General features: G+C 31.7%; 1 protein-coding gene across 5 annotated transcripts in view; it reads right to left on the bottom strand.

The window, feature by feature from the left end:
• The window catches only part of LOC136980141 (citron Rho-interacting kinase-like), a 115,547-nt gene that overhangs the window by 85,061 nt on the left and 15,289 nt on the right, over positions 1 to 15,197 (bottom strand). For all 5 annotated transcript variants that reach the window (XM_067276183.1, XM_067276181.1, XM_067276182.1 and 2 more), the window contains exons 4-6: positions 12,233 to 12,477; positions 4,911 to 5,004; positions 4,203 to 4,412 (exon numbers count right to left, since the gene is read on the bottom strand). In XM_067276183.1, coding sequence (XP_067132284.1) covers positions 4,203 to 4,412; positions 4,911 to 5,004; positions 12,233 to 12,477 — 549 coding nt within the window. The remainder of the gene's footprint in view (positions 1 to 4,202; positions 4,413 to 4,910; positions 5,005 to 12,232; positions 12,478 to 15,197) is intronic.

Raw genomic sequence — 15,197 nt, 5'->3', positions numbered from 1 at the left:
TTCATGTAGGTGATGCCCTGAGTAAGAAAATTTGGCATGTCTTGTGGATTGATGATGATGTGTGTTAGGTGTTTAGCTAGTTCCTGGTGCAGTGATGTAAACTTTTTATACCAGAAATTGTGAATGTTGTCTACACCAGGTGTCTTCCAGTTGTGCGTTCTGTTAACAGTGTATTGGAAATCATGTATGTTTATTTCAACACAGGGTATAGTTGGTATGTTGTGCAAGTTTCTGTTCTCCTCCTCGATCCAGCCTGCATCAGCATTATGCGTGACAGCACTGGACCAAAGAGAAGACCAATATGTTGCGAGTTCTTCTGTTGGTGTGCCACTGTGCTGTGTATCAGTGTTTGCTTTGTTATTAATTTGTCTGTAAAAGAGTTTTTCATTATTTGTAAATAATTTATTTTGTTGTTTTCGTAGTGTACATGTTTTGTATCGTTTGAGTCTATGTGCTTTGGCAGCAAGTTTTTGTTTTAGTGTATCAATGTATTCTGTAATGTGTGTGTTGTGACGTTCATGTTTTGTGTGTGTTTTTATTTTCTTGAAAATGTTTTTGAGCTGTTTCCTTAATTTGGATGTTATGTTGTTTTTAGTGTATTGTGTCAGCCTGCCTAATTGCTGTCTAATGTCATTTATTTGTGTTTCTATTCTTCTCTGCCAGGCAGGCTTGTGATAGAATTGTGTTTTCTGTGTATTTGTCTGTGATTGTGCTTTCAGTCCATGGTGTGTCACTACTGCGACTGCCTCAGCATAAACTAATGTATGAATGTCTGCGAGTGTAGAAATTGAATGAATGTAGTGTGGTAGTAAGTGAGTGTTTACTTAATTTAGTGTTTTTCCTACTTCTTTTGACGTGTTGATTTTTGGTATTCGTGGTCGTTGTGTGGGATCTGTGCCTGTATATTTAGTGAGTGTTTCCTGAAATATAAGTGAGAGCGTATTAACTAAATCCATGTCTATGTTATCAGTGATGGATGAAAAAGTGTCTGTAGTATCATTAGTGGTAATTGTTGTATGTGTGTTATTATCAATGCTTGTTGCTGGATTATCCTGACTGGTTACATGATCTTCATTAATGTTAGATGTTTCTGTCTGTTGATGTATTTGATCAGCAACCTGTTGTTTGATAAGTTCAAGTGTTGTTTGTGGAATAAGGTTGTTGTGTATAATTGTTCTTTTTTGATCAACAACCCTTTGTTCAGTGACAGTGAGATGAGGATACTGTTGTATGAATCTATGGTGTAGTTGTTGTCTGTATGCTGTCATGTATGTTTCGAGTTTTGTGATGGTATAGTAACTACGAATGATAAACTCATTCATTTCTACTGTCCATTTCATCTGTTGGCGTGGTTTTCCAGCCTTTGTGGTCTGTGGATGCATTGCAACAGAAACACCAAGGCTGGGTTGGTTCCTCACATCTGTTGAGGGCATTGCAGTAGCCATGCTTGGGCCGGTGCTGCTTTCGCCACCGGTCACCAAGGGAGACTGTGACCTATTTTTCGAACGTGAGCCTCTGCCTAACCCACGAACGCAGACCTTGTTAACCCGGGCGACGTCCGAGCCGGTATCACACTTTGATCTGGTTATTACCATAATAAATATCTCCACAGAATGTGGGTGTGGTCACTCTTAGCTTCATTTCTCCCCATAGACCTAACTGGCATGGGTGTCCCTACCAGGAGCTTGTGCTCCAGCCTGCATTGCCCTATGGATCAGTAAAATTACTGGGCTCTCCCACCACGACCAGGTGGTGACCACGGGTAAGTTATTATTATTATTATTATTTATATCTACATTTAATTACATTGATTTATTATTATACTTATTTCAGTCAAAAGGAAACTAGAATTATTTTTTGAGCATATCATTTAATATTTTTCAAAATACTCTTCTACCAATGGTTAAGGCAAGTATCCACCACTCCACAAATTGTTTCATTTCTTTCTAAAAAAAGAAAAAGCTTGGCTACTTGCAAACCCATTCCATGAACCCTCTCACATCATCATTTGATTTAAAAATTCACCAGCTGAGTGCATCCTTCATCTTCCAAAGACATGGAAGTCACATGGCAACAAATCAAGACTGTATGGCGAGTGTTTGAGGGCTTTTCTCATCATCTTCAAGGTGCTTAAGGTGTGTTTAGCCACATGGTCTAGCATTGTATTAAAGAAAAATTATTCAGAAGTTCTGGCCTTTCGAACTTGATGGCCTTGAATAGTTGGTTTTTCAAGATCTCTGCATAAGATTGCAAGGTAATCTTCATCTTTCTTCACTCCTTATCCATTTCCTGAAACTCAATAGTCAAAAAGATCATCATAAGCTTTGGCTGAAAACCAGTCATTCTGCCTTTCTGCTTCCTGGAGATCCAGTATGTTTCCACCCCTTAACTTCCACCCATTCACTGTTTGTGCTGGGGCACATACCAAATGCATACTGCTATCCACAGTCACAATTCAGTCCAAGAAGGCTGTTGCCTCCTACGAGTTCCCACAGTGCAAGTATTGGAGGTATATTGCTATTTACTCTCCTTTTTGGTGCTCAGTGAGAAGTTTAGGTATCCATTTTGAACACACTTTTCTACAGTTAAACACATCATGCATACTGAATATGCCAAGTCATAGTTAATCTGCAAACAGCCAGCAACTTCATTAACAGTGATGGACCAGTTACTCTTCATTAAGGCATTTGAAGATGACTATATCCAATATTAACATTGCAACTTCAACCTGCCACTTTGCAAGATGTCCAGTACTGACTGTTGTCATGAACAAAACTTCTTGGTCTATTTGAAGACTTGTATTTTTGATAATGCATTTTTGTCATAAAAGTACATTATCAAAAATGGATGGCTCACACTAGTGGATTCCATTTTCCAGAGTAGCTCTGTCATGTTGCTGTGCAGTAGTAGTGCTTCTAACATATGCAAAATATTAATAGCCAACACTCCTACATACCAACCAAATTATGTTTTCCCAAAACAAATACTTTATTTTTAATGAAATAATTTCAGTTTCTTTTTGACTGAACCAAGTAATATTACAATTAAATAAATTTCATCTGCATTTAATATAATTATACAAATTACCAATTAACTAAATTATAATTTATGTAAAACTTAATAAAAATGCTGGAATTTCCTCCAAAATTTTGAAATTATTTCATTAATTTAAAGTGAAATTATAAATATAAGTTATCAATTTCATCTCTACTGCTAAATATGATTTTTAACACAATGAATTATGTGATTGCTCAAATATAAATGATTATATTTCAAAATGATAATCAAAGTTCATATAGTACTTATATCATTACAAATGATATAATTTTAATACAAATTTTAATTTTTTTTTTCTTTATTATTATGAATCTTGGTAGTGATCAAGTTTGCAAATAAACAACTTGCAATATTAAGTTTATACACATGAAAGTTTTATTATATTCATATATTAAATGTTGAAGATAAATTTTCATTTCTACCACACATGGAATTTGTTCAAAATAATTTGATCACTCATTTAAATAATGTTTAAAGTGTAAAAACAGAAAATGCAAGTACTTGGTTAATTTAAAACTGAATATAATGAATTATTCAATTATAATCCAATATCAATCTTTGTATAATTTATACATGCAATGTCAAGTCAAAAAAATTGTGTTTAAGTATGAGAGCAAAAAAGGAGTTAAACTGAAAATAGAAAACTGAAATTATAGCAGTGATGTGTTTCAAACTAACAACATTTTTGGTTGAATGGAGACTAAAGAATATTTTTTTAGCTATTTGAAAAAATCCATAGTGTATTAATATACGAATTAAACAGTCTCATAAAATTACAGTAGAGTCCCATACAACGTGCAAATAAAGCAAGCAACAACCCTCGAATTTTGTTGATCAGAGGTATACATTTTTTTTCAACTTATAGGCCAAGGCCACTTTCATAAATCGTGTGATAATGCAGGTTTCGAAAATGTGATTTCCTATAATGCGTAACAAATCCCCCACATTGCACAGGACTCTACTGTATAATAAATTAAAAAATTTAAACTCAAAAATTTACTTTATATTTTAATCAAAAAAATTAGAATAAAGAAAGATACAATTTTTGTATTATCTAGATATTTTTAAAAATTTGCTAATACTTTATTACCATTACAATGTAGTCTATAAAACAAAATCTAATACAATTATTACATATAACTCACCTTAAAATTCATGATATTGTTATAAGTAGCAAGAACTTTTTCATCGGCAAATGGAGTATGGCCAAACAGCATTTCATATGCAACAATTCCTAAAGACCACCAATCACATTCCACACCATATGTAGAGGATGCAGCTGGCCCAGAATTCATAGCCATTAACACTTCAGGAGCAATATAATCAGGAGTACCAACAGGCATTTTACTTAATACCTTAACAAAAAATTATTATAGATCATTTTAACAAAATATCAAATTCTTGATTATTTTTATTTGTTAATATAATTCAAAATAATTTCTAAAATTAGATTGTAACTATGAATTAAAACTAAGTACAGTCTCTACAGTAATCCTAAGATAAAACTATTAGTAAAACATTTGTTAATATATTTTACTACAACTATCAATTGCTATTAATTATGCATCAGCTGTTTATATTATTGCTATTATTCTAGTGTGATCACTGATAAGCAGTATTACACAATAGTTACTGTTCTAATGTCTAACAAACTTGATTGAAAATATCAAAATTTCATTAGTATTCAAAATATTAAAGTAACCAAACTGAAAAATGTACAGTACATCTATATAGAAACTTTCAGATAAAATTATAAAACTGGAGAAAAGAATTGTAATTTTGCTGAAATTTTTCTTTAAATTCGAGTGATTAAATATATCAATTTTTTATAATGAAAATAATGTTATAATTACAGTCTTCTGAGCTCCAAGTTTTGCTGCTGATCCAAAGTCTGCCAATTTAATATGGCCTGTTCGATCAATCAGTATATTATCAGGTTTTATATCTCTGCAAATAAAATATTAAAAATGTTAAATACTTTTAAAACATAATATAAAATTTAAAAAAATTTTTAAATCAAGTTATCTAGAAAAAATATCAAAACTGTCTATTTAAAACTACCCCGATTTTATTTAAACACACATCAATAATTACGTCATTTTCCAATTACAACACAGTCTCAGTAATTCAGCCAATCACTAGTTTGACATATCCAGTAATCCAACAGTAGTTGACTCAGGTATTACGGCACTGTTGCCAAGTTATAGACAAGTCTCCCACTAGTTCAAACTCCAGTTCCCACTAAATTTAAATACTTTCCCCATTAAATGTGCATGATATCAAGCCCAAGCTTGAACACTTGCTAAATAATATATCTCATAAAACACCCATCTTATAGTAATTCTATAAGATAATCATCAAGATGTAAGATAATTCTTAATCATCTGAACAATTTTCACTGTTTAGTCCACTAAAGAATATCTTCATGTCAAATGTTTTTTCAACAATGAGTTTAAGCACAAGAGTTGGATAACAGCCAATACAGTTTCATATAGCAGTTTTGATAGTTTTTATAAAGTAATACTCAAGTATATAAAATGTGTTTAAAAAAACACATAACTGAAATCACATATAATGTAATTACATTTATATGGAGGAATCCCTGCTTAACATCAGTAATTTGTTCCTGAAAATCAGATATTCTGAGGAAAAATATTAACCAGAGCCACCACCTTATTATTTTAAATGAAAAAAATTATAAGGGATTTGGATTGTAACACAACTACTTTTCTAAAACATACGTATAAGAATTTTACTGTGTTTTATTAAGTAACAAACTATCATGTTAGGATGTAAAATGCTTGAAACATTGCTTTCTGATCTCTAAAAAGTGAATATATTTGTAATACAAAGTCTTTAAAGCAAAGCTGTTAATTTGTCACTCTGAGAGACCCAGACCCCAGATTCAGGTCTGAGTGAGGAATGTCAGGAAATCTGTCTTGAGCATTTTAGATTCCTCACCATCTGGCTCTGCCCATTGTGGGACCAGTTGAATGTATGAAGAGAGATTTGTTAGGAAAGAAAATGGAGATAAAAATTTACAATAAAAAGTATTAAATTACAACATATTTTTAAACAGTCTGCAACACTTTTTCAGATTGCAAATTCAATTACTGTTATTATGATTGGTAGAATTTGCTAGAATGTCAGAATAATGAAAAAAAAAAAAATACATTGAGGATCAACAAAGAGTGTGTGTATTTCACATGTTGCTGATGATGGAAAAATCATTACAAAATATCATACTAACACCTTTTGAATTAGAAAAAGCACGAACATGCTTTTGTGTCATTATTAACAGTGATTATGGTTAATAAATCCAATGCAATCAAGTCCGAAATTATTCAAGAGTTTTTTCTTCATTTTATTAATTAATATATTAAATACCTCAAACAATATATTATTATTGATGGCATATAAATAACCTTCAAACATTAATAACAGAATTCTTCAGGAACATGAACAACAAATTTTACAATTAGCCAAAAGACAGTAAAGATGATTCAATTTATCTGATTCTTATATTCTCATCATGCCTAAAGATTCACAACAGCATTTGAAAGTTAAGAATTTCTAAACATGTTTTGGTTCATTTATGAAGTATATGTCCTCTTCAGATACACAGCATTACATTATGTATGTTGAATGATGCACATCATAATAAATGTAACTTTAATGTTCTAAAAAATAGAAATGCTACTAAAACAGAAAAGTTTAGTTGTACTTTTATTTTATAGAACAATGCTATTGTGAATCTTTAGGTATAATAAAAATATAAGAAACCTGTTTGTTGATCTTTAATGGACTGTATAAATATGAAAGTAAACACTTGCGGTATGATAAAAGTTTAATGCGGATTGCGGGTTTTACACAAGAACAAGAAAAACAATATGGCTGATGCACTTAACCGTTACAAAAAACTCTCGTCTCCAAAAACTTTTTAAATTATCATTTTTTCTCACAAAAAATACGGTGGCACTCAAGGTGGCAACATCCCACCCCGCGTTGAAGTAATACTTCAATAAACAGTGATAAACATTAAATTTAAATTTACAATTACAACAGAAATGACGCGTGTAAGTCACCAAGGCGAATCACATTTTCTTTCTAGATGGATGGTAACTACTTCAAGGTGAATTGCCCTAGTCACAAGGAAAACAAAGATTGTGACGTAGCACTTCTGATAGGTGCCTTTTCTTTGTCCCTTATATTTAATAAGAACGGGACCACAAAAAATCAATCCCTACATGTTTAAAGGGGGGACTTGGAGTGATTCGTTCCGAAGGAAGATTTCCTAGGATTTGTTCCATGCCTTCGGGTTTATTTCTAAAGCAAACGATGAACTCATGTATCACCCTTCTGGCCAGGTTTCTTCCACTTAAAAGCCAGAATTCTTGTCTGACAAGGTAAAGTCTGCACACCAACATGCAAATTTTTCAGATGATAATATTTCATAATTAAGTGAATTAACTTGTGATTTTTAGGTAGCAGAATTAGAAACTTTTTATCAATTGATAAATTTGAATTGCTCAATCTACCGCCAATTCTCATTAGGCCTTGTTTATCTAGAAAGGGATGTAATCTGCCTAATTGACCCTTCGTTAGATTCCTTCCCATTTGCAATGTTTTTATTTCTTCGGCAAAGGCCATTCCTTGTACCTTGCTGATCAAATAAATTTTGGACTCTTGGAGTTCTTCCCTTGATAAGGGGCCAGATCAACGAGTTACATGTCTTATGTAGAAACCAGAGAATATAACTGAGTATGCAAATTAATTTGATATAATTATTATTAAGTTCAAACAAGGTATTGTCAAAGTCAGAGCTTGACACTGACACCAAATTAACGTGCGATTGTTTTTTAAGCTCAGATAGATATTTTTCATCGAAGGAAGTGTCGATGGCATATTCATCCTGATGTTCAACAGTTGGTGCTACTTGAGACTGCGCTCCACTCCACTGTAATTCCATGGATAGTAGATCTTGCGGATTTAAACCCCGAGAAACTACATCTGCAGGATTGGAGTGGGAAGCTATATGTTTCTAGTGACAGCCTTCAGTAATAGATTGTATCTTTTCCACTCAATTCACAATAAAGGTCTTCAGGCGATATGCGGGAGTGTTGATCCAAGTGATTGCAATAGTTGAATCTGTGTGTAAGATCACTTCAGTTATATCCATTTGCAGACATGAGCGTACCTTTTTGATAAGTTGAGACAGTACAAGACAAGCTGATAGCTCTAATTGAGGGATTGTAATAACCTTAAGAGGAATGACACGAGATTTACTAGCAATAAGTCGTGTCTTGCCAGTTCCATCTTCCCTTATGCATTGCATGTAAACTACTGCTCCATAAGCTGACTCCAAGTCATCTGCATATCCTAGCAAGACAGCCCTTTGAAGTGAATCTGTTAAAATATATCTAGTAATCTTAAGATCGTCCAGGGCTTTCAAGAATGATACAAGGTTCACCCAGTCATAGGTAAGGTTTTCTGGTAGGGTATCCTCCCAGTCAAGCTTACTGAGCCACAGCTTCTGTAGAAAGATCTTTGCTCAAGATATAACTGGTTCCAGAAGACCCAAGGGGTCATAAAGTCTGGCGATGACACTCAATACTTCTCGTTTTGTATAAAGCAATTTTTCTGGAATCAATACGTTGAATATGAACTGATCTTCAACCGGCTTCCAAATAATGCCTAAGGTTTTTACTGTTGGTTCCGCACTTGAGGAAAAGCAATGTTCTTTATTTTTTGGTGAACTATTGTTCATCAATTTCATTAAATTAGAGTTCCATTTGTGTAGTGTCATTCCACATGTGCTCAACATGTTGCACAACTGAAATTGTAGTTCGAGGGCAGTATCGAAATCTTGCTCACCTGACACAATGTCATCCATGTAGACATCTCGTAATATGGTTTTAGAGGCCAGAGGATATCTTGCTGCTTCATCATAAGCCAACTGCTTAAGGGTTCTCACTGCTAGAAAGGGAGCACTGGCAGTTCCATAAGTCACAGTTTTCAGTCTGTAGGTGACTGGCATTTCTTCTTCCTCGTTCTTCCAAACAATTCTTAAGAGATCTCGTTGCGGGGACTCAATTAGAATTTGACAAAACATTTTCTGGATATCTGCTGTAAATGAATACTTGTATTTTCGTAATCTTGTTATGATCTCGAAAACATCTTCCTTTACTTCACCTTTCATGAGATGATCATTTAGACTCAGCCCAGAAGTTGTGCAAATGCGTTGAAGACTACCCTTAACCTTGTAGTGGTTTTGTCTGGTCTAAACACACAGTGATGCGGAAGGTAGTAACATATATTGTATGCTGTCTGATCAGCGGGAGGTTCCTGCACCCTTTCCATGTGGTCCAAATCCAAATACTCCTTCATGAAATTCTGATATAACTCCTTTAATTGTTTGTCCCTTGATAGTCTCTTCCACAATTGATTCAATCTCCTCAATGCTAACTTCCTTGACTCTCCCAAGTTTTGTATGTCCTTGGTTGCCATCTGCACAATGTATCTCCCATCTTCATTACATCTGTGGAGTTCTTTGATAATGATCTTCGCAATACTCTTCTTTATTCATCAAACTTGGAGCCTCTGTAAGAGTTTCTATTTGCTAGAATCTTTGTAAACATTTATCAATTGATTCTGACTCTGATATTAGTCCACAATATTGATCTTGATCATTAGAGTCTGTGGACCCAGTTGGGATGTATCCAAAAACTGTGTTGCGAAATGTCAGGTTATTGTTACACGATAGTTAATAATGATCAAATTCGTCTATTTCAAAAAATGCTTCAGCTCCAATAAGCATGTCAATCTTGCCTGGTGTAGCAAATCTTGGATCAGCTAACTGATGGGGTATTTCTGTTCTGCTAATGTGTGGAGAGGAAACCAGAAGTAAATCCGTGATCCTTGGCACCACTAAGAACTCTAGCGTCTTAGAAAAGGATCCATTGCCGTTTATTATTGTAGCAGGCAGCTTAAACTTGACTGAGGTTTTATTTCCGCTTATACTAGAGACTGAGATCTATTCTTTCTTGCAGGGTACCCAGACGACTTGCGAAATCTCTAGTAATGATATTTGATATACTGCCCGAATCCAATACTGCACACGCTTGAATGCTGGCTCCGGTAGTATGATTTAAAACCCAAACCATGGCTGTCGAGAGAATTACTATTTTATTTCCTTCATCAATGCATGACAGTGAGTGAGGTATACTTTCACAAAACTCTATTGCGTCGGAATTAAGATCCTGCTTGGTTGGAGTCAGTTTGCTGTCAATCACTGGTGCATTTGAACCAATTATAGCTTGTTTCTCTTGGTGCAGTAATGTATTATGTCGCTTTCAACATATCTTACAGCCGCTTTTGGAGTTGCAATTGGATAACTTATGCCGATCACTTAGGCAATTGAAGCAGAGGTTGTTTTTGGCCACAACATCGTTTCTTTTGGAGACTTTCAACTGTAGGAAAGAATCACAATTGTAAATGGGATGATTCTGCTTACATAAAATGCAAAGAGACATAGAATTGTTACATTTCACAAACAAGTTTTTCGGTTTAACTCTATCTTGATTACACCTTGGTTTCGCGAACGTGGCCTTATTAATATTTTCTAAAATCTGAGAACGCTTTTCCAAAAATGAAATTAAATTATCTAGCTTAGGAATGTCATTTGAACTAATACTGAACTCATACTGTTTTAGAGTCTCCTCATCCAGCTTCTGAAGTACGTTTAAAATTAAGATATCAGAAAGCTCATTCCTTTCATATCCCAGGACTCTTAGAGCTCGCATATTCCTACTGACATTATCAATTAAGTTCCTCAAACCCCTTGCTGACTCATAAGCTAGTTTTACAGAGTCCAGAATCGCATTAACATGGGTTTCTACTATTAATTTCTTGTTTTCGTACCTCTCTTGTAACGCTTGAAACAATGAAGCAAATGAATCATTTAACATTTCTAAACTCTTAGCTTCCCCTATGAGAGCAGCCTTCAAATAATGTAGTTTCTGTTCTGCCGATAATATCATTTCGTCAAGCGAGCAACTATCAAATTGCATTTTAAAGTTACTCCATTCTTCATATCTTCCAGAGAATTTCGGTAGAGGAATCTCTAGCAATTTAACATTAGCAGAGTTATTTCGACCTACAGGGACCTGACTCACCGTAATGACGGACGAATCTGCTTCTAATCGTTTAATACGAGACTAGATCTTAAATTTACAATTTATAATTTTTTCCTCATATTCTTCACTATTGGCTATCTCAGTGTTATAGTCAGTTGGGCTATTAATGAGACCCTCAATCTCCCCGTTTAAGGTTCTCAATGACACTTCCTTTCGACTCAACTGATCCAGTATTTCTAGAAAAGTTTCTGTCTCTCTGTCATCGCTTTCAACTACGCTATCTACTTTACTAATTAATTTTGGCACACTAGCTCTTATCGAAGTACGTTTTTTCTTTAATTTCTCAAGCTGATCCATTTTAAACTGTCTACCACGTGTAACAGACAGATAAATTCCTCCTACCTTGGATAGGCGACTTAATGAAGTTTGAACTCAATCTTATTTGCTTGCAAAGTTGTCTCCTTTCTTTTCATCCGCCTCGATGGACTTTTGTCCGTCTTTTGTTTTGTTTTGTCGTTGTTTTGTCGATCTTTAATGGACTGTATAAATATGTAAGTAAACACTTGCGGTATGATAAAAGTTAATGCTGATTGCGGGTTGTTACACAAGAACAAGAAGAAAAACAATATGGCTGACGCACTTGGCTGTTACAAAAAAAACTCTCATCTCCAAAAACATTTTTAAAATTATCATTTTTTCTCACAAAAAATACGGTGGTGCTCGAGGCGGCAACAAAACCAATATGTTGAATCTTCTTTACTGTCTTTGACTAATTATTTAATTTGACTAACAATTAAAAAGCAACATTTTAAAATTTTATGAGCATTTTTAATTTTAAAATCATTATACAAAAAAGCTGTTATTAAAATATGTTTACTCTTATAAAAAAACAGGTCTTATAATTTGGAAAAATGATTGCATTTATTGAAATTTTACTTCATTATTACTATATTATTATAAAGTAATATATTTATTTTAAAATCTTAAGATAAAAATAAAATAAAATTTAAAATAATAATAATGATAATAAAAATAATAACCTGTGCACATATCCCATATTGTGTACACTTTGAATTGCCAATACTAATTCTGCTAGATAAAATCTTGCAATATCTTCTGATAATTGATCATTGTTATGATCTAAGAAAGATAACATATCACCACCTGGATGAAATTCCATAACTAAATAAAGATGTAGTCTATCTTGGAAAGCATAATGAAGTTTAGTAATCCATGGGCTACTTGATTTTGCCATAATATCTCTTTCTTCCTCATAAAATGCTACCTAAATATTTCAATTTTTATACATTAAAATTTATGAAAAATTGCTTCAAATTAAGATTATAATGTAATGTACTATTTATAATAATAAATTACTTTCTCTTTAAGTGAAAACAAACAAACATGCAATTTTGATGAGTACAATTCAAATTATAACTAACTCATAATTAACTAATTGTAATAATTAATATACTCAAATTATAAAAAAAATTTAAATTCTTCTGAAAAAAATGTTTGAACTGCTCTGCTTTTCATAAAAATATAGTAATTTAAAAATTAAGGATATTTAAAAAATTCCATAAGGAAATATAAAAAAATTACCTGGAATCAGAAAAGAATAATAAAATGTTAATGTAAATATCTTTTTCTGAAATTATTTTATCTAATATCTTCATTTTATTAATAATTACAGACATTTTAACAATAGATAAAGATAAGGTGATGAGACGTCCTGTTTTTTCCACATGTCCCATTGTCTTGACAAAGGTTGTCCAGATATTTAAATGTCCCACATTTCTTTATTTTTATATTCACATTGCAATCATTATATTTCAAGTGATTTTGCATGCCATTGTGAAATCAGCTGCAATACTGCACCTCTATAACCTTACAACCATAATCTCAATCTGTTATACAAAAATCACTATTGACAAGTTTAAAGTTATTGTTCATGCTGTAATTTATCTTAGCTTAGTATTTTTTTATTCTCCTGAAAATATGGAAGTAAAGTAAACACAATAAGTGCCATTTATTGTGATTAATTCAAAATGGTAAAATCAATTAGTAATTCATTAGGATCATACTTTTGGATATTAGATTTAGATGAATTTCAGATATTTTTGTGTCATTTTCAAGATAGATGATGATAATAAGTATTGTATTTTGTAGTATAAATTCAAAACAAGTGAAAATAAATATTTTAAATAACTATGTACAGTACATATTTTATATAATCTAAACTTTGTAGATTTTCTAGTATGTTACTTTTGATCATTAAATTTTATACAATTATCAAACAAAACAAATAAATTATATGACAAGTAAATATTTGTTAAAATGCAATTAATTAAAATTCCATAAGGAAATATAAAAAAATTACCTGGAATCAGAAAAGAATAATAAAATGTTAATGTAAATATCTTTTTCTGAAATTATTTTATCTAATATCTTCATTTTATTAATAATTACAGACATTTTAACAATAGATAAAGATAAGGTGATGAGACGTCCTGTTTTTTCCACATGTCCCATTGTCTTGACAAAGGTTGTCCAGATATTTAAATGTCCCACATTTCTTTATTTTTATATTCACATTGCAATCATTATATTTCAAGTGATTTTGCATGCCATTGTGAAATCAGCTGCAATACTGCACCTCTATAACCTTACAACCATAATCTCAATCTGTTATACAAAAATCACTATTGACAAGTTTAAAGTTATTGTTCATGCTGTAATTTATCTTAGCTTAGTATTTTTTTATTCTCCTGAAAATATGGAAGTAAAGTAAACACAATAAGTGCCATTTATTGTGATTAATTCAAAATGGTAAAATCAATTAGTAATTCATTAGGATCATACTTTTGGATATTAGATTTAGATGAATTTCAGATATTTTTGTGTCATTTTCAAGATAGATGATGATAATAAGTATTGTATTTTGTAGTATAAATTCAAAACAAGTGAAAATAAATATTTTAAATAACTATGTACAGTACATATTTTATATAATCTAAACTTTGTAGATTTTCTAGTATGTTACTTTTGATCATTAAATTTTATACAATTATCAAACAAAACAAATAAATTATATGACAAGTAAATATTTGTTAAAATGCAATTAATTTTTAATGTATTGTTTAATTTAAAACAATTTTTATTAAACAAACTATTGTATTTACATGTTCAATAAATAAAAAAATAGCCACAAAGTGAAGTTTTCTTATTATAACTATTATTTTCCCAAAAAACTCTTGGTGCAAAAAAAATTTTAGTGTTCCATTTCCATATTTTCAATTTATGATATTTATGGTCACCCAAAATAAAGAAATAACTTACCATTACAAAACAGTACACTACATTTCCTATAATTTTATCATTATTATTTGTTTCCATTTACAAATTAAAATAATTTGTTTTAAAATGTATTAATTTATTAAATTAAAAACATTTTAGAAAAAAAAAATCTGATACTTTCACTTATATCTTAAAAATGATAATTTATTATTATTAAAAATTAAATTAAAATTATTATGCATTTTAACTAAATAATCTCATATTTAAAAATATAGAATTTCATTCAGCAAGTAAAATATCTTAAGATTAAAACATACAATTTATTCAACTCTTTATTCTACATACGCATTTTGGGTTGACATGAACTCTCAAACCCCTCTTCACTTCAGTATTATATCTTAATATCTTTCCACATTACAATTTTTTTAATACAAAAAATAACTTAATGACTTACTTACAATTTATACATATTTATAAAGAAACAAAATTGAATCTTCACCTAATGGTTAAGTAAAAGTGCATATCCAGTATTTTATGCTATTTAACAATTATTATTTATTATTATGTTGAATTAAGTGAGATATACTCGGTTAACACCGGTGGCTGTGTACTATGCCGGACCAGAGTCAAGGCATAGTAACCAAAACAGAAATTAAAGAAGTGTATCAGTGTGTGTGTCTGTATTCAGGAATTTTCTCACAATATGAC

Source organism: Centruroides vittatus, unplaced genomic scaffold (genome assembly GCF_030686945.1).
Source record: "Centruroides vittatus isolate TY-2023 unplaced genomic scaffold, ASM3068694v2 contig_680, whole genome shotgun sequence".
Classification (NCBI taxonomy): Eukaryota; Metazoa; Arthropoda; class Arachnida; order Scorpiones; family Buthidae; genus Centruroides; species Centruroides vittatus.
The sequence above is the reverse complement of the archived record's forward strand: the minus strand, read 5'-3'. Positions and strand labels throughout refer to the sequence as shown.